The following is a 20,940-nucleotide window of genomic DNA, read 5'->3' on the forward strand; positions in this document are numbered from 1 at the left end:
GAGGGGACACCAGCCCATGAAAAATACCACCAGTAAGAGATATTCATGAATGGGGGAAAAGTTTGTGGAAGGTGAAGTTAAATTTGGTTTAACATGGTTGCTTTTGAAGCATCTCTAGGCCATGCAGGCAGAGTTGTCCACAGAGACAAACTCACTCGAGAAGAAAATTAGGGATAGAGAGAGAGATTTGGTGCTTGACAGTGGTGAACTCTATAGGAGTGAGTAAGGGTGTCCAGAAAGCCTGTATCGTGAGAAAGGAAGGAGGTCCAGGAGTATAGTTGACATGACAACAGGATTTATAATCAAACAAATTTGGTTTCAAGACTCAACTATCACACATTCGTGTATGACCTTTAAGCCTTGAGGCATCTGACTTTTTAAATTTTTTTTAACGGTTACTCATTTTTGAGAGACAGAGACAGAGTACAAGCAGGGGAGGGGCAGAGAGAGAGGGGGAGACACAGGATTCAAAGCAGGCTCTAGGCTCCGAGCTGTCAGCACAGAGCCCGACTCGGGACTCGAGCCCATGAACTGTGAGATCACGACCTGAGCCAAAGTCAGACGCTTGACCAACTGAGCCACCCAGGTGCCCTGGGACATCTGACATTTTTCGCTAACAGGCTTGGGATATAATTCACATACCATACAATTTGCCATGAATCAAAGTGTATGAATCAGTGGTTTTCAGTATATTCACAAAACAAGCAATTGCCACTGCTATCTAATTCCAGAACATTTCATCACCCCAAAAGAAACTCATTCATTAGCAGACACTCTCCATTTCCCACTTCCTCCATCCCCTAGCAACCACTGATCTGTCTGTGTAGATTTTACTGTTGTGGGTGCTTCATATAAATGAAATCATACAATATGTGGCCTTTGTGTGTCTGGCTTCTTTCAGTTAGCATGACATTTTTGAGGTTGATCTATGTTGTAGTATGTATCAGTACTTCATTCCTTATTATGGCTGAATAATACTCCTTTAGATGGTTATACTACGTTTTGTCTATATACTGTCTATATATTGTCTGTATATTATTATTAATATAATATATAATATATATTATTTATTATATTATATATTTATAAATTATATATAAATTTATGTATATAAATATATAAATTATATATATTTGTATATAATATATATTATATATATATAATATAAAAGTAGTTTTGTGGATATATGTTCTCAGTTCTCTTTGAGTATATGTTTAGGAGTGCTATTGCTGGGTCATATAGTAACCCTATGTTTAAGATTTTGAGGAACTGTCAAGCTGTTTTCCAAGTCAGCTGTACTATTTACAACCCACCAGCAATGTATGAGGGTTCTGAGTTTTCCACATCTTCACCAACAGTTGTCATTATCTGACTAATAGATTGTAGCCATTCTAGTTGGTATGGAGTGTATCTCACTGTGACTTTGATTTATATTCCCTAATGACTGATAACGTTGAACATCTTTTTCATGTGATTATTGGCCATTTGTATATCTTCTTTGAAGAAATGTCTAGATCCTTTGCCCATTTTAAGATTGGGTCACAAGTCTTCTTATTGTTGAGTTTTAAGAGTTATTTGTGTATTCTGGGTACCAGTTAACTTACCAGCTGTATGATTTGCAAAGATTTCCTCCCATTCTGTCTACTTTCTTTTTATTAATTTTTTCAATGACATGCTTGGAAGCACAAAAGTTCTAAAAGTATCTATTTTTTCTTTTATATGTCTGCTTTTGGTATCATGTCTGAAACAAATCATCACCTAATCTTAGGCAGTAGAGATTTATTCCCATGGTTTTTTTTTTTTTTTTCTAAGAGTTTTATAGTTTTTGTTCTTACTGGGAGATCTTTGATCTACTTTGAGTTAATTTTTGTATGTGGTATGAGATAGAGGTCCAACTTCATTCTTTTGCATGCTGATACCCAGTTGTCCTTTCTTCATTTGCTGAAAAGACTACTCTTTCCCCTTTGAATTATTACCTTGGTCACACTTGTCATAAATCATTTGCATAAATATAATGGTTTATTTCTAGACTCTCAATTCTGTTCCTTTGATCTATGTGTCTGTCTGTCCTTGTACTACACTGTCTTGATTACTGTAGCTTTGTATTAAGTTTTGAAAGTCTTCCAATTTTATTTTTGTTGTCTAAGGCTGTCTTAGCTATTTTTTGATGCCTTACATTTTCATAAGAGTTTTAGAGTCAGCTTGTCAACTTTTGCAAAAAAAAAAAAAGCATCTGGAATATTGATAAGGATTGTATTGAATCTATAAACCAATTTGGGGGTATTGCTGTATTAGCAATATTAAGTCTTCCAATTCATGAACATGGGATCTTTTTATTTAGTTCTTTAATTTATTTCAATGATGTTTTGTAATTTTCAGTGTACAAATCTTGCATTTTGTTACATTTATTCCAAAATGCTTTATTGTTTTTAATTCTATGGTAAATGGAATTGTTTTCTTTCATTTTTTTATTAATTTTTTTAATGTTTATTATATTTGAGAGAGAGAGAGAGTGAAACAGAGTGCAAGTGGAAGAAGGGTGAAGAGAGAGGGAGACACAGAATCCGAAGCAGGCTTCAGGCTCTGAGCTGTCAGCACAGAGCCCAATGTGGGGCTTGAACTCACGAGCTGTAAGATTGTGACCTGAGCCAAAGTCGGAGACTCAACGCTCCAGGCACCCCTGGAATCATTTTCTTAATTTTATTTTTGAATTGTTCAATACTAGGGTATAGACATATAGTTTATTTTGTATGTTGAACTTGGATCCTGTAGTCTTGCTGAACTCATTTATTAGTTCTAATAGTTTTTTAGTGGATTCCTTAGGACTTTCTACATACAAGATCATGTCATCTATGAATAGAGGTAGTTGCTTTACTTCTTCCTTTCCAATCTGGATTCTTGTGTTCTCTCTCCCTTTCTTTCTCTCCCCTCCACTCCTGTCTCCTCCCCTCTTTCTTCTTCTCTCCTTTCCTGATCTCTTCCCTCCCTTTTCCTCTCCTCCCTGTTCTCTCTTCTCTCCTTCCCTTCCCTCCTTTCTTCACTCTCCATGCCCCCCCCCCATTTCTTTCCTTAGGCATTCTCAAGTGCTTACCTGTTATCTTTTGATACGATCATGATCATGTGGTTTTTGTGCTTTGTTCTATTAATATAGTGTATTACATAGATTGATTTTCTCATGTTAAACCAAGTCAGCATTCCTGGGATGAATCCCACTTGGTCATGGTATAATTCTTTCAATATGCTGCTGGATTGTTGAGGTTTTTTTGCCTCTATATTCATAAAATGTATTGGCCAGTAGTCTTCTTTGCTCGTAATTTCTTGTGATTGTCTGGTTATAGTAATCACAGTACTGCTGGCCTCACAGAATGAACCGGGAAGTGTTTCCCTCTCTTCTATGTTTTGGATGAGTTTGTGAATGACTGATGTTAATTTTTAAAATATTTGTTAGTGGGGTGCCTGGGTGGCTCAGGAGGTTGAGCATCCAAATTCATCTCAGGTCATGATCTCGCGGTTCGTGAGTTTGAGCCCTGCATCAGGCTCTGTGCTGACAGATCAGAGCCTGGAGCCTGCTTCCAGTTCTGGGTCTCCCTCTCTCTCTGCCCCTCCCCTGTTTGTGCTCTGTCTCTTTCACTTTCTTTCAAAAATAAACAATTAAAAAAGTAAAATATTTTTTAGAATTCGTAAGTGAAACCCTCTGGGCTGGAGCTTTTCTTTGTGGGATTTTTTTTTTTTAACTAATAATTCAGTGTCTTTACTTGTTACAGGTTTGTTTAGATTTTCTATTTGCTCTTGAGTCCGCTTTCGTATTTTGTATATTTCTAGGAATTTGTCAGTTTTGCTTAGGTTGTCTAATTTGTTGGCCTAAAACTCTTCATAGTATTCCCTTACAATTCTTTACCTTCTGTGAGTTGGTAGTAATATTCCTTTTTTACTCCTGGTTTTAGTGATTTAGATCTTTTCCCTTTTTATTTAGGTCAGTCTAGCTAAATTTTTGTCAGTTTTGGTGATTTTCTTAAACAATCAGCTTTTATTTTCTCTATTGTTTTTCTGTGCTCAATTTTATCTGCTCTAATCTGTATAATTTCCCATCTGCTTTTTTTGGGCCTTGTTTGCTCTTATTTTTTTAAAGATAGAAGGTTAAATTATTGAATTGAGCTCTTTCTCCTTTAAACATTTTTTTTTTCATATTTATTTATTTTGAGAGAGAGAGAGAGAACAAACAGGAGGGGCAGACAGGGAGCAAGAGAATTGCAAGCAGGTTCCATGCTGTCAGCGCTGAGTGCAATGCGGGGCTCTAACCTGTGAACCCTGAGATCATGACCTGAGCCAAAATCAAGAGTCAGATGCTTAACTGACTGAGCCACCCAGTCGCCCCAGATCTTTCTCATTTTTTAATGTAGACTTTACAGCTGTTTCCCTCTGAGCATTGCTTTAGCTGCATCCATTTGTTTTTAGTACATCGAGATTTAGTTTTCATTCACCTAAATTTCAAACACATTTAGGAATGTGTTGTTTAATTTTCACATATTTGTGAATTTCCCAAGTTTCCTTCTGTGATTTATTTCTAGTTTTGTTTCATCATTGTTAGAGAACATACTTAGCATGATTTGGGTCCTTTTGAATGTATTGAGGCTTGCTATACGGCTTAACACATGGTCTGTCCTGGAGAATGTTTTCTGTGCACTTGGGTGGTGAGCTCAAGGATTTCAGGGCTGATCAAGGAAAGACAGGAACATGAGATGGCAGTATTGCACAATAATATTATTGGGCCCTATTTTGCTGGGGTTATAAGAGAGGGGAAGTCTCTCCCAGCAGGCGGCTAAAAGGGGAAGAGGGAAAGGGAACTCTCAGGGAAGAGGGGAATGGAGGGGGGCTTATGTGTTTAGAGGATGTCATTCAGCAGGAAGTGGGGAGTATCTGAGTCAGAGAGCACCAAAGGGCATCAGCGGTTTGAGGTATTTTATGGCCACGAGGTTTGTGGCTAGCAGATATTTGGTGTAGTTTTGCAGGGTATGCAAAACAAGTGGGTTATAAATGGCTAAAAATATGATTATTTTGGTTATATTGAAAGCAATTGGATATGTAAGAATTTGAGTTTGGCTTTGAGCTGATGGTGCCAACTTGCTGTGAAAAAGAATAAACAACATAAGGGCCAACATACAGGGGCCATCTTGGCTCATGTATATAACAACTGGAGAAAAATGTATATTCTACTGTTGTTTGGTGGATTGTTCTATAGATGTCTGTTACATATAGTTGGCTTTAGTGTTGTCCAGATCTTCTGTTTCCTTCTTGAACTTCTGAGTATTTGTCCAATCTACTAATTGAAAGTGAGGCTTTCGAGTCACTAGTATTGTTGGATTGTCAATTTCTCCTCTTTGTCCCCTCTCTGCACATCTCTCTCACTTTCTCCTTTGCCGAGGTAACTCTCTCATATCATCATAAGTTGCTCAGGATTTATGGAGGTGGTCAGGCTCTGCTGGGCAGGGGGTAACTTTATTGGTTTGGGGGCGGTTTTCAGTTTAATTTTCCTTTTCTGGCCTTGCATCACAGGCCAGTGTTCTTACTCTAGTCCTCTATTGGACACGAGTTTAATGGAGTTAGGCCAGGAAATGCTACACTCAGAACCTCTCCCCTTTCATTTTCAGTAGCTAGTGAGTGTTAAGACTGTTAAAAGTATGAAAAACTAAAAAGGGTATTATGACCTCTTCATACCACCTCCTAATTTTCCTTCTTATTTTTTTTTAAGTTTACTTATTTATTTTGAGAGAGACTGAGACAGTGTGAGTCGGGGGGAGGGGAGCACAGAGAGGGAGAGAGAGAGAATCCCAAGCAGGCTCTGTGTTCCTAGCCTGACATGGGGCTTGAACCCACAAAACAGTGAGATCATGACCTGAGTCAAAACCAAGAGTCAGATACTTAACCGATTGAGCCACCCAGGTGCCTCTCCTTCTTATTTTAAAAAGTGTCAGTAGGGGCGCCTGGGTGACTCAGTCGGTTGAGCATCCGACTTCGGCCCAGGTCATGATCTCGCGGTCCGTGGGTTCGAGCCCCGCATCGGGCTCTGTGCTGACAGCTCGGAGCCCGGAGCCTGTTTCAGATTCTGTGTCTCCCTCTCTCTCTGACCCTCCCCTGTTCATGCTCTGTCTCTCTCTGTCTCAAAAATAAATAAACATTAAAAAAAAAAAAGTGTCAGTAAGTATACTTACTATGTTAACTGTTTTGATGCTTAAAAAAATTTAAATATCAAAAATCAAATGCTTTTCTCATTTTGTCTTGTTTTGGAACCCCTGCTTTATTGGCACTCTAAACACAATATTTTGCCCATCAAAGAATTAAATACTACAAGAAGTCTCCCTTGCTGCCTAGGACCTGGGACCAATATCCGGGGCATGACTACTACCCCCCTCCTCCCGTGCCCATGCAGACATCATCAAAGCCATATGTATATCCTCTTCCACCAAATGTCTGTTCACGTATTTTCACTCATTTTCTAAGTGCATTGTGATTTTTTACTGTTGAGTTTTGACAGTTCTTTATATATTCTGGATACAAATCCTTGGTCAAATATGTGGTTTGCAAGTATTTTCTCTAATCTTTAATTTATCATTTCATTCTATTGACAGGTTCTTTTTCCCCCCTTAGTTTTATTGAAGCAGAATTGACAAATTGTAAGACATGGAAAGTGTACAATGTCATGACTTGAGGTACTTTTAACAGTAGTTTTTGGACAGTAAAAGTTTTAAATTTTAAAGAGATTTAATTTATCAATTTTTCCTTTTATGGATTATGCTTTTGGTACCAAAAGCTCTTTGCCAAGTACTAGGTCTTCAAAACATAAATTTATCTTTTGTTTTTTCCCAAAACTTTTATAGTTTTATGTTCTACATTTAAGTCCATGATCCATTTTGAGTTAATTTTTGTATACAATGTGAGGTTTAGATTATTATTTTTTTTGCCAATGGGATATGCAATTGTTCCAGCACCATTTGTTGAAAACATTATTCCTACTCCATTGTATTACATTTACAACTTTATCAAAAATTGAGCAGATTTGTATGGGTTCATTTCTGGGTTCTTTATTCTGTTTCATTGATCATATGTCTGTTTCTCCACCAGGACCACACAGTCTTGATTAGTGTAGCTATAACAGTAAGCCTTAACATTGGGAAGAATGATTTCTCCTACTTAAGTCTTGTTCAAAATTTTTCTGGCTGTTCTAGAGCCTTTACCATTCAATATAAATTTTAGAATAATGCTGTCAGTGTTTACAAAGAAGCTTGCTGAGATTTTGAAATAATAATTACATTAAACCTATAGATCAATTTGAGGAGACTTGACATCTTTACAATACTGAGTTTTCCAATGTGGGAACATCGTATATCTTTCCAGCCTTGTATACCTTGAGGAAATCTAACATGGTTGTAGTGTATCATTCTTTTAATACATTGTTGGATTTGATTTGCTAATATTTTGTTGAGAATTTTTTTATCTAAGTTCATGAGAAATATTGGTCTCTAGTTTTCTTTTTTCCTGCTGTTTTTTGTCTAGTTTTGGCGCAGGGCAATACTAGCTTCGTAAAATGAATTGGGACACATCCCCTCTTCTACTTTCTGGAAAAAGTTGTATAAAACCTGTGTCAATTCGTCTTTAAATGTTTGGTAGAATTCTCCAGTGAAAGTTTCTAGGTTTGGACATTTTTATTTTACTATTATTGTTTTTTTAAAGTTTAATTATTTATCTTGAGAGAGACAGAGAGCACAAGCAGGGGAGGGGCAGAGAGAGAGGGAGAGAGAGAGTATCCCAAGCAGAATCTGCACTGCCAGTGTGGAGCCCAACAAGGGGCTCAAACCCACAAACTGTGAGGTCATGACCTGAGTCGAAATCAAGAGTCAGATAGCTTAACTGACTGAGCCACCCAGGCACCCCTTGATTTTACTGTTATTTTAATGTGAACTTATTTGTGCCCTGAAGAACAAATGGGACTCAGAAAGACTGTGTCCAGGAAGGTCTGGAGAAATTTGGGTCTCAGTATTGTCTGTCACATGTATGTGTCACATTAGACTGTGAGCTTCTTCAGAGTGCCCATTGTGTGTTGGTCATCATTGGAACCTCAGCACCTAAGAGAGCGCCTGGCACAGAGTAGGTTGCTCAGTGTGAGATTGTTGAATAATTGAATGAATTCTCTGCTCTAGGGTTGCTGCAGACTCGAAGCTTGGTGTTGTTGGAGAAGCCCAGTGAGGAGAGGGTTTGAGTCTTTCTTTGGAGGTGGAAAAATCTCTTTGGAAGAAAGGAGGGGCTGATGGTATTTATGGCTCCATTTCTTCCTCCCATCTGCCTGAGCTGCTACCACTCAGGCTCTGACTGCCCATACCAACTAGAGCAACCCATTGTGCCCAAGAACCTGAAAAGCATGGTGAGCTGGTGGAACAGAGGGGCATGTAGGGGTTAGGACTAGGACTGGCTGCAGACTGGTGCTCCTTCCTGCTGTGGATATGTCCTTATACAGAAACAAGGTCTGAGAATTATACCTCAAAACTGAGGATGGACAGATGAAAATGTATTGAGCTTAGGCATAGTTTATAGAGTAGTCGCTCTTTATTATTTTAGAGTTGAATGGTGTCAGGTTTGCAGAAAATAATTATATTGCCTAGGTCTCTCTGAATTTCAAAAGCTACCCCAAGGTGTTTTCCACTTGTACTGTAGTTTCTAGTTGGCCAAGTGGTTTGTTTCGATATCCATTAAATTATACAGTTTTAGAAGATTTTCTGACAGAGCTACATTTGTGTGTAGGTGCACATGACAGCACATGCAGGCAGGAGTGAATGAATAGGTTTTTAGGTGTACTTCTACTGGGGACCAAGTTATTAAGTTCTAGTACTTTGCTCATTTCATAGCATAGCAGAATGCCTGGATTGTTAAATAAATGATTGTTATTACTCTGTACTGGGACATCTTGTGGCATTTAAGTCCTTTGATTTGTTCTTCTAGCACTGTGTGTATGGGCTGCTACCTTTAGTAATTGAAATTTTTTTTGTAGCACTCACCTATCTGCCTCACATTCTGGACAATCATGGACTGCTTCAAAAAATTTTTATTATGTTGAATTGCTATTCGTTTCTGGGCTAAATGTTGATCCATTGTTTTGTAATTTGAGAATTTTGGCATTTTATGGATTATAAAAGCAATGGACCTTATGCTAGGTTACTGGTAGTGTCGAGAACAGTACCTTCAGCATGATAATTGCACAATAGTGTAGTTGATTGGCCAGTGTGTAAAACTGATTATAAATACTGAATTTTAAGGCTCTCTCCTAATAGAAGATATTCTGGTGCAACTCACTGAAAGTTCTTTCCTTGAAAGCATCTTTACCCTGATCCTAAGCTCAACCTGAACCAAACATTCTGTTTTGTACCTGAGTTAACCACTCTGTCCTCTGTGCCATCCCTGGGCATGTGCACATCTCCCTCTTAACACAGAGTATTGGAGTTATTTGTTTATATGCTTCTTCCCCTTATTGGATTGTTAGCTCCCTTTGGGTAGGACCCATCTCTATCTCTGGTGCCTAATCCAATTCCTAATTCAAAATATAAGCTGAAGGAGGGCTGAATCACTGTATTCACCACATGGAACACTGCCTGGATGCAGGAAAGCATTCACTATATTGCTGAATGAATACATTAATGGTGACAGTTCGTGTTCAGTGAATCTTTGATGAGTTAATGAATTAGTTTGTTGTTATGCACTGTGTTTCATGGGCAAAAATCATAATCATAATCCAGTTGTAGTAACTGCATGAGGGATACATATGCCTGGATTTGGTTTTCAAGGTGACCCTCTTCCCTCATCAAGAACATTGAAAACCTGATGGTAAATAAGAGTTGGAAGGTAAAAAATCCAGTCAAATTATCATTTGATGACAGAATTTGCAATGAGGAATGGAGGGTGCTCTTAGATAGCATGGATTCTTTCTAACCCTATGAATTTCAGTACATCAATTTGTGCATGTGGATAGAAACTTTGTCCTTCATGCACTTAGGAAATGCTCCTCAAAATACTTCTATAGATTTGCTCAACTCATTTCTCAAGTTATTTAGAAAAGGGAAGAGGAATTGCATGCATAGTAGATACATAGTTTTCCTATTTTTTAACTTTTTGTTTCAGCTGATCTCCTACTTGTGACATTTTAGCAGTTTACTGATAGATCATGGATCATCTTAGGAAGCACAGAAATTCAGTGTCTTCTGATTACTTGCTTTCTTTTTCCAATAGTGGATGGACATTCATGTTTTCATATGCCAACGAAAGAAATCTGATACTTGGAAAATTAAGAATACAATCATGATTATTTCAAGAATAATAATGATAAACATGTATTTCATATATATTTGAACCATCATGCAAAACAAAATGAAAAATCAAACCAAAACCTACGTGCTCTGCCTAAGCATGTCTCATTGGCTCATAGCTTCATGGAAGATGGGAACAGGCGTTGGAAAGGCCATAGAGAGGCACGTATGGCAGAATGCAGACATTGGAGTGATGCCTGAGCTGCTGATGCCTCAAAATATGACTGAAAGAAGCCATGTCTGGCATTCACTTGCTCTTCAGAGCTGAGGCTTTTGATTCCTGTTATATATATAGGAAGGGGCTTTTGACTTAACTGGAGAGGGAGCATTCAGGTAGATCAGTTTTTTCCAAATTATTTCTTTCCATTAGTTTTTGATGCATTGTACATATTTCCCCCTTCTAATCCCTAATTCCTTGGTTTACTGTTTCCATTCTTTTGTCTTTTATCTTCTCTTTCTCTTTTTTTGCTTTTTACAGGGTCGGTAGTCTTCTGTTCCAAATGCTTAAAATGAGTGTTAGCCTTGATCCGTGAGCATCTCCCTTCAGGTCCAGTCCAGAGGTGCCTTGTAGGAAGAGAGGGTTGTATCTCGAGTTTGTGGAATCAGATGAGAAGCAGTCACGTGGCAACTTGGAGGAAATGGAAGGGATTGTAGGAATCCTGTAGCCGAGGTAGTGGGCTGTATTGACTTTTGGTGCCAAAAGAGCTTTAAGTACTGTAGAGAAGTCATGGATGTATGTTCAGGACACTTTTAAAGTAAATCAGTAAAATGTTATCAGTGAAGGCTTCACATGAATGCCGGTAAAAAATTCAGATTTGATGGGGATACTGTTACTCTTACATATTAACTGTAATTATACTGCATATAACTGGTGAGTTATAAATATATAATCATAACTGTGGTTATTTCTTTTGTTTCCGTCCCTTATACAAGCTCCATAAGAACCAAGACTAATGCATGTACCCCAGCACTTAGAATAGGGCAAGTCACGTGGCAGATTCCCAATAATTATTTGCTAAATACATGAGTGCCACCATGTTTCTATATTTCAGTCCTAGCTGGAGTAGATAGAATTTGTCATCCGAAGGCCCTGAGTTTCAGCCCCGGCTCTGTCTCTTATGAGCTGTGCCATCTAACTCCTCTGAGCCATAGTGTCTTCATTTAATAGAATTTCTGTGGAGGTTTCCAAATAAAATAATGAAGCATTCGCAGGGACATTTTGTGGATGGATGTCTATCTGTCCTCTCACTAGCCCCTGCCTTTCAGTGGATATTCCTCAAATCATGGCTCTTTATCTAAAGGGTTAAAGTTTAAGTGGAGAAGAAGCTAACATTTTTTGAAATGTTTTTCTTTTTTTTGACGTTTATTTCTTGAGAAAGAGAACGAAAGGGGGAGAGAGAGAGAGAGAGAGAGAGAAAGGAGGGAGACCCAGCAGGGGAGGAGCAGAGAGAGAGGGAGACACAGAATCTGAAGCAGGCTTCAGGCTCTGAACTGTCGGCACAGAGCCCGACGTGGGGCTCGAACTTGTGAACTGCGACGTCATGACCTGAGCCGAAGTCGGATGCTCAACAGACTGAGCCACCCAGGCATCCTGCAATGGTTATTTTCATTATGAAAATCTCGGGAAAGGGAAAGCACAACTTCAAGCTCATGAACCTTAGTTTTAAAGTAGGATTACCATATAGCTACAGCTGAACTGCTGAGAAGGGACAAAAAGAGGAAAGTCCTTTGTAAAGCCTGCAAATCGCTGCCTCCCCACTGGGCCTGCAGTGGTAAAAATCTGTGTGAGATGTGGGGCACAAGGCCCAGGTGGTGTAGGGGGGAGACACTTTCCTGAGTCACCTGAGAAACAAGACATTTTAAACTGTGGGAGGGCTGGGCCTCAGGAGAGGGGAAGTGACCACTCTGTACGTCACCCTTCCCATTTCCTTCCATTTAGAAGAAAAGACAGAAAACAAGCAGTAGGTAAAACAGGATGTAAAGTTTATATACAAGAATATAATGTTTATCTGAAATATTTACAGTGTTGGTTAAAGCAATATTTTTACAACTTTTTAAGGTCAACTACTATGTATATTACAGGTAAGCTACAATGGTTGAATTTGCAAAATTAAGTAAAAAATGTTTTAAACAAAGCTTAAAGTACTCAGGTCAATTATGAAATCTGTCTGTTTGCCCTTTATTTGAAGAACTCGTGCTGTGATGGTTATTGTGCTCTTTATAAATGGAAGTACTCTACCTGGAAATGTAATAACATGCTACTGCTGTAAGTTCCCAATGAGGTTGTGAAATGACAAGTGAATTTTAAGACTTAGGCTCTGAGTCTCAGGCTGGAGCCGAGACATGTTGAGATAACAGCCAGCTTTATCTCAACGAGGTTTGTGACCCACAACAGTTTGGGCCACATTGAAAAATGAAGCTATTTGCACGTTATGGCAACCTTAGCAGAAAGTGAAAAACAGCTGACCCAAACCAAACAGAAAACCAAAAATATCAGACCCAAGTCACGGTTGTAGCTATTCAACACTAAAGCGAGCTATTTAAAAACTTCATAAAAATATTCATGATTTTATTAGTTTAAACATTTCTACATGATCTGGGTGGGGTTTTCCTTTATGTGAAAACAGCTACCCCTTCCCGAGGCCTCCTAAGGCCTTATAACTCAGGAGATGCTGGGGGGTGCAAACGTGCAAAAGGCGAGGGAAACCGCTCCAGGCGGGGGCTGGAGCTGCAAGAGCCTGTGCTTGGGGAATGAGAGCTGAGGACCCAGAGCGGAGATGGTGAGCCTAGCCCTGGAGCTGGCCTGGGGGCAAACTAGCACTGCAGCTTGCGGATGCTGCGGGAGATGCGCTTGAACTCTCTCTGCCCCTTCTGCCACCGCTTCACTGAGGTGATCACCAGCTCCCCGCCCAGCTTCTGTCCCATGACCAGATAGGGCGCGTTGATGTCATTCATCTCCTCGCAGGTGCACTGCAAGCTGTCTTTGAGCCACAGCACCGACTTCTTCAGGTCCCTTTCAGACACACCATTCAGCTTATAAATGGTCTTGCTCTTGGTCTCCAGGATGATTTTGGTATCTCTGTTGATGTAGGTTATCTCCTTCACTTTTATTTTCAGTGCTATGAAGACGGGAGGAGACAGAATCACACTGGTTGTAATAAGGGAATAAAGTATAGAGTGGGGGCTTTCCTCACCCCGTTCCACTGCATATTTGTTGACTTGGCCTGGGGGAGGGAAGAAGAGCTTCCTGCAACTAATGAGACTGTCAGGGGCTGAGGTGTGGGGGGCTGGGGGCTGGGGGCAGCAGGTGGCTTCATTTCTAAAGCCTCAAAGGGTTTGCCAGGCACTCTATTTCAAATCAGCCATCCTTTCAAAATTCTCTTAGCGGGACTCAATTAATTAACTTCTCTTCCTCACCCTTGTGTTCTTGTGTTTGTATGTAGGTTGCATGTGGTTCGTGCTTTCCTCAACAAATGACTTCCCCTATTGGAAACTTCAGCATGAAAAGAAATGCCTGAGTCTTAGGTGAAACGTGATCCTTCTGTGGCCATAAACTTTAAACTCAATTTATTACGTTGGAGAGGTTTTTGGACAAACCTGTAAGGAAATTATATCACACAATCATTGTTTTCTAAAGAACAGACTACAGGGAAGGAGAATTGATCTTACAGCTGCATTTGATTTGGTAAAGCAACTAAGAGAAAAAATATCCAAGACTCTAAGACCACAACATGTTTAGCTGTAAAAGTGCTTTTCTGAAGATCTCACTCTCATCTGCTATCTTTTGCTTGTCCAAGGCCGAGGCATTTGCAGATCATATATGTACCATTTCCAAAGTGGATATGTGGACTCACTAGAATGCTAAGACCAAAAGTAAATGGTTTACTATAAAAGACACGTTTTACAGTCATGAACAATCTGGTTTGGGAAAGAAAACCCTACAAACATACATGCTAGAATTAAATTTCAAGACTCCATGAAGGCAGGGAAAGGGTAAAATTTTAAGGTTGGAAAGGATCATCCAGTTAAAATCTCTTATTGACACACAAAGAACCTGAAATCCAGAGAAGTTAGTGATTTACACAAGGTCACCCACTTAGGTTGTGTCCTGGCTGAGTCTAGTTCTCGGAACCATGGTCCCCAAACCCCCTTCTTTAATACCACTGTGATTTCTTAAGGCAGCATCAAATTTCTGGTCCAGGTTACAGCATTAACATCCCCAACTGTAATGTGTCCTAAGACTGTTAATGACACTGATTAAGTGTTCCGTATAGATGATGTGCCAGTGACACTTCCTGATTTTGATGGAGTTCAGTATATTATTAGTAACAGAGGAAGAGGGGTGTGTGTGTGTGTGTGTGTGTGTGTGTGTGTCTATAACTACTTTGGGGATCTCTCTCTCCCTCCCTCTCTCTCTGTTTCAGAAAGGGAATTTGAGTAACCATGGCTTTTCCAGCCCACCAGGAAATGACTGAAACTTAACCAGATAAATCAAAGATGCTGTGATTTGGCCAATCATTATTTTGTCTGATGTACATCTGAACCATAGTACTGAGTTCTCAGGGTTTATAAGACTTACGTCATGGAACAAGTCACATGAAAAGATCACACGTTCCTGTGGCCTCTGCATAAGGGGTTGGGGGTGGGAAAGATGCATGGTGGGAGAAGTGATTATATGTTGCCTGGAAGTTTGTCTATAGCACAGATAGAGCATGTGTGATAGAGCACCTGGTCAAAATAAACATTCTTGATCTCTAAATATCAGAAAACCATTACTTTTAACCAGGAGGAAGATTTATTACTCATCTTTTTCTAGCTATAAAATAATCAACTTCGCAGAAGCTTACCATGGGACCAGGCATTTCCTCCCTGAATTTTCAGCTGGGACCAAATATAGGGAATCAAAGCCCCAAAATAACTTTTTCTGCCCTGGAAGATGCGAATGGGGATGCAGGAAGTGGTAGGAGGCAGAGGTAATGATACTGTCTGATCCAACAATAGGTTGTATGCATGGGCAGGCAGTTCTGGGCTAGGAGGCATTCTGTATTTTCCCTGTACTTCAGGAGTGCAGTGGGGAAAGAGTGTGATGCTTTTGTGGATTATTTAAGTTAAATAAATCAGATTTCTACCCTTGTTCCTTCTACCCTTCCATCACTTTCCAAAGTACAGAGGCAATATGAAATACTGCTTATAACACTTCCTATAATTCACGGTTCATTATCTCTTTAGAGACAAAATTAATGTGGGAAAATAGAAAACAAAGCTGTGAGGTAATATGTGTGTGTGATACCTTACATGCAGGGATATCCATGTTGTTTTGAAAGGTTTTCTCCTCTAAGGAGCGAGAAAACTAGGACATACCTTCCCCCCGCACACACACTCTCACACACACTTTTTCTGGGGGAGGGGCTAGGTCTTGATACAGCATCCTTAGGAAGGGGGTCTTCTGTGAGGGAAGCCATAAAGCAAGCATTAATATGTGTGTGTGTGTGTATGTGCACATGCCTACATTTCAATCATTTTAGAGCCCCATGATATAACTAGCTTTTTCATGGAAAGTCAGGAGAGAGATCTGTATTAAATCTAATGCAAAGGACATAAGTTGCCAGAAGGAAATGACATTTTATAAACATTTTAGTGTAAATTTTGTTAAAATTATGTTTCTTTTTTGCCTTTAATCAAATCTTTTTATCATGGAAGCTCAGAAATGTGTTTGGTAAGGCTCTAGAGATCTGAGACCGCTGCTACCCGCACGCCTGCCTGCCCTCTACTACTTAGAGTTGTATATATTTAAATATAGACATACGAAACCCTATCATCGCTTTTGTGGTTCTTGCTGAGGGGACAGACTGGTTGGGACTCAGGGTCGCCTCCTTTCTTTTTTTCTTCCTTGGCAGTGTGAAGTTTTTCACACTGTGGCTGATCTGGGATCAGCTAAGGTTAAACCCAGGACACTTCTGGAAGAGACTGGAATGGTAAGGAACAGGGACTGGACTGTTTCCAGAGTTTCAGGGACCTGGACAGGTCTGAGATTGCTGGGATGGCAAGTTGTAAGGAGAGAGTGGGAAGGTAGCTCCCAAAAGTGGGTGGTGAAGTAATTTCTCTCAGTTTCAAGGACTTTGTTGAGTATATAGAAATGTTAATACAGATCAGTTAGAATCCATTACTGTTTGATAGAGCAGGGATTATATCTGCTCGCCGGTGAGTTCGGCGCCTTCTGCCTGAACAAATACTTTTCAGGGATACCAGCCTCTCACACACATCAAAAGGTGTCTCCTCTTGGAATAGGATGAAAACATGAATGTCCCAGGGAATGTCTGGGTGACGTTCATGGCCATTTCTGACTCCAAAGTTAGCACTGATTTCTGGGTCTAGCTGGGCTTGGCCCTTACCTCAGAGCCCTGAGGACAGTGGATAGGTGGTGATGAAGCTCTGTGTGGACAGTGTTCATCCCTCTTTTCTCATACAATACTCTCCTAAGGGTCGTGACCCACCCTCTGTGAATCTGGGTAACATATCACACACATTATTATCTCCAAGCACTATGTCATCATGGCACCTTTCATATATTTTGCCAAAGTAAATTCCTAATCTTTGTTTTTTCTTCTTTTTAAATTTAAGGAACTCCTCCCCTCAAATTATTAGCCTATACCTTGGACATAGTCACTAGTGATAGAATGCAGAGGAGCAAAGAATTATGGGCTATGAATAAGGTAAAAATATTTCTATTTGATGCTGGAACAAACTTTTATATCTAGCTAACTTAATGCCTTCAGTCTGTTTTTGCTGGGGCTAATATTTACATGCTTTAATTCCTGGCACACATACCTAGTGAGTGAAAGAACATGGCCCAAGATCATGCTTATTGGCAAGAAAAAGCCAAAGTGAAATGAAAAATGTGCCATTCAAAAGTCCTAATTTGAATAATTCTCAGTATTTGACTGAGACAGAACAATGAGTCTCACCTAAAAAGATACAACTCAGGCAAGATAGTTACAGAGGGAGAAAACTGGGATAGAGCAAGTTAGATGACTTTGGGAAAGATCAGCTATGATAGTATTTTACCCAAGTCTTATCCAATAACATCTTAATGATTTGTACCTGTAAGTGGTACTGGCAAATAAAGCTTTTGTATGTGAAATCTTTGTTGTTGGTATATTACTTACCAAAATCATTTTTACAAAGAGTTTCCATTATGTCGTTGTCATCCTCATTTTTATTTTTGCAGGCTTCACATACCTTTGGAGCTAGAAATGTGAAAAGTTAGTAAGTTTGCTTAAAAGGGAACAGCAGGTGGCGTTTGTAAACAACTCAAAGGGGCTTATCCAGGCCACAGTAGCAATTGTTCTGTAAGACCCCAGCTTCTGCCTCTTTGAAAAAGGATCACTCATTCCCAGGAAAGTCTTCTGTGACTCCTGCTTTCTCATGGGCAAAACAAGAATGCCTATAGTTGTGTTTGAGAAATGACAGGTCAACCCCCCTCCCTGCAAAAAGGGTGTTTGCGGGCACAGTGGACAGTTAACTGGGATGGGTTTTGGCTTTTTAGCTCTTCCTCCTCACTCCTGAGACAGATTCTGTCTCTGAAATTCAAAGTTGTTCCCAAAGCTTCTCTGAGGACAAAGCACCAGAAGAAACCTGGAGGGGTTTTGGAAAATTGGTTACCACAAAACATAGCCAAAAGATTGTCTTTTTCGGCTGCAGGACACCAGCGTGGCTCAGCCTCTGCTGGGCTCTTCAGCAGAGTTGCGTCTCAGGAAGGCCACTTCAGGATACTTTCAAGTCTGGACAGGGAGAGGTGGCTAGTGTTGCAGGGGTTACATACCGGTTCTTCCCACCTTGAAACACACCTCGGTAATTACAATAGCCTGCTCTAACCGCTTCTGTATCACCCTTGTGCTTTTTGTCAAGTCTGTGGTTGAATTAAGCTGCTTTTATTTCATGGTTATCTTCCTTCCTGTGCGGGTTCTTCTTGCCCCTCTTTCTCCATTTCAAACTGTCAGAAACAAACAACCCCCCACCCCCTTAAAAACCCCAAACCAAAACACAACCAACCAAGCAAAAAACCTAAAGCTTTTCCTGAAGTGAATCATAATTGAAGCTAACTGTCTCTGGGGGTCTGACCAAATGTAGGAATATGCACTAGCACGATGATCAGAGAGCCTGCTGGTGGGGGTGGGGGTGGGGGTGGGGGGGGAGAGAAAACATACTGTTCCCTTTCTTGCATTTGTAATTGTGCTAGTGCTGTGTTCAAAATTTAGGAGAAGTTTGATTTTCATTCATATGAAATTGAATTTTCACAGAAAAAAACTTTATGTGACTCAAGATATCAGAGATATGTATCAAATTAGAAAAATTGCAGAGCATGTTTTGAAGACCATAAACTTTTATTCTGAAGGGGGGAAGGCGATTTGGAGAAATGTACTTTATAATGTTGGTGCTGGTGGTGGAAAGAAATAAAAACAAAAGTCACACACATAAAACTGTCCTTAATTCCCCTCACTCAAACAAAATGAAACATTTCCAATTAGGAGCTCTAGGAATGTATATAAAATGTTACTAACCTGTATTGGTTGGTCTGTGGTATATGTTGGACAAATGTTTGAAATATGCCAAACATTTGCAATAAATTAGAAATCTAACCAATAAGATGATTGCAAACTGGAGGTGCCTGCCAGAAAAGATTGCTGAACAACTGTGCATTTTCTTTAACCAGTGATGGCTATAGGAAAACAATTAGAGATTGAAAAGTAGAGCCTGCTGGAGCCCTGCAAGGGATGAAGGAGCTCCCTTTCCATCCCCAGGGGACCTGAATCAGCTCAGACACATTGTGTATGTTTTTCTCTCAGGAAGAGTATCAAGAACCCATGAGGTTTTCACTGCTTTGATGGTTTTTGCACAGGAACTTCCCCCTCTGTTTTCTAGAAACCTGGGAAACTCTCTTTTGCATGATTTTCTCCAGTTAATTAAAACCACTCCTAAGATATAAGATGATTAGTGATAGAAAAATGCCTGGAGATGCCCTTTATGCCCTCTTCCTTAGATCACTGAGCAGTAAGTACAACCAGCGCTCAATTTCAACATGCTCCGCGAGCCAGTCCGGCTTTTATTTCCAAAACCTAAGTCGACAGAGAACAAAAAATACCTTAAATGACTATGCGTTTTGGCTATCGTGCCTGCACGAGAATGTTTCCCTGCCTAGAATCCTGCCCGGTGGTGAGAACGTGTTGCGGGAGGCTGAGCAAGGAGCACAGCACAGCACCACTTCTAATGATCTCAAAAGTGCGATCTCCTTTAAAATTAACTGTGCATCTCTAAGGGGGAAAAATGCCTTTCAGTCCTTCGCTTTTTCTTTTTTCTTTCGCTTTTTTTTTTTTTTTAAACTGTCTCTAAGAGCAACTGGTGTAACTCAGAAGGGAATGAGAGACTTGGGTGTGTGTGTGTGGTGTCTCAAATTTGTCACGAGGACAAACTACAGCAAGAAGAACGTTTGCCTCACCTGGGACTGGTACCCCTCGCGGGGACACATCGGGATGTGGGTTGTGGGCCTCGAGATCCCCACGGAAAGCCTTAATGGAGCTGGGTGGGGGCAAGAAGCGGGGAATATGGGGGAAAGGCTTACCTTCCTCGGTGGCCGGCAGGAGGTGGTCGCTGCTCGCGAGGGGGATGCAGAGGTCGTTGTCCTGGGGGAAACGGTCGCACTCGAGCATGTCTGGCCAGGGGAAGCCGAAGGCGGACATGACTGGAGCGCAGCGGTCCTTCACCTGCACGCAGAGAGAGTGGCACGGTTGGATGGTTTCGTCCAGGTCATCGAGGCAGACCGGGGCGAAGAGCGAGCACAGGAACTTCTTGGTGTCTGGGTGGCACTGCTTCATGACCAGCGGGATCCAGGCGCCCGCCTGCTCCAGCACCTCCTTCATGGTCTCGTGGCCCAGCAGGTTGGGCAGCCGCATGTTCTGGTACTCTATGCCGTGGCACAGCTGCAGGTTGGCCGGGATGGGCTTGCAGTTGCTGCGCTTGTAGGAGAAGTCGGGCTGGCCGAAGAAGAGCCCGCGCGCGGAGCCCAAGCAGCAGTGCGAGGCGAGGACGAGCAGCAGCAGCGAGCCAGGGCCCTGCGGCATCGTGGGCGCGCGACCCCCGGGGGGCGGAGAGCGGAGCCGGGGAAGCGGGAGGCAGCCGGGGCGGAGTTCGTCCCGGCTCGCTCGCTCTGCTCTGGGCGGTTCGGGGGGCCTGGAAAGCGGGCGGCCGAGACGCCGGGCGCCGGGAGGACTGTGCGGGCGAGAAGCTCTCCACTCAGCTTCGCGCTGCAAGCCCGAGCTCAGCTCCGGGGGGCTCCGACCCGGGGGAGCAGAGTGAGCCACTGCTGGGGCCCAGCCAGAGTTTTCTTGGCCTTTTTTATGCAAATCTGGAGGTGGGGAGGGGGGAAGAAAGGGAGGAGCCAGTGCAGAGTAATCCGAGGAGGGTTGGTCACTACTCTCTAGGTCTTGTTTTCCGTTGAGAATGCCCCTCACGCGCTCCCTGGAAGGAAATTCTGCCCCCCTCCCCGGCTCCCCGCCCACTTTAGATGCTGCTGATCGCGTGCTCAAGGGTTGCT

At 41.2% G+C, this 20,940-nt stretch overlaps 1 protein-coding gene across 1 annotated transcript; it reads right to left on the reverse strand.

The window, feature by feature from the left end:
- Positions 1-12,847: 12,847 nt before the first annotated feature.
- SFRP2 (secreted frizzled related protein 2) lies at positions 12,848-20,647 on the reverse strand. The gene is made up of 3 exons (XM_047091473.1): positions 19,969-20,647; positions 17,516-17,596; positions 12,848-13,468 (listed from the first exon to the last, which is right to left on the reverse strand). The coding sequence occupies exons 1-3, from the start codon at positions 20,465-20,467 to the stop codon at positions 13,164-13,166; spliced, it is 885 nt and encodes a 294-aa protein (XP_046947429.1). The 5' UTR covers positions 20,468-20,647; the 3' UTR covers positions 12,848-13,163.
- Between the last annotated feature and the right edge of the window lie 293 nt (positions 20,648-20,940).

This window comes from Lynx rufus, unplaced genomic scaffold (genome assembly GCF_022079265.1).
Source record: "Lynx rufus isolate CCGP_SWC_20201006 ecotype Redwood Valley unplaced genomic scaffold, mLynRuf1.p SCAF_3, whole genome shotgun sequence".
NCBI classification, from domain to species: Eukaryota; Metazoa; Chordata; class Mammalia; order Carnivora; family Felidae; genus Lynx; species Lynx rufus.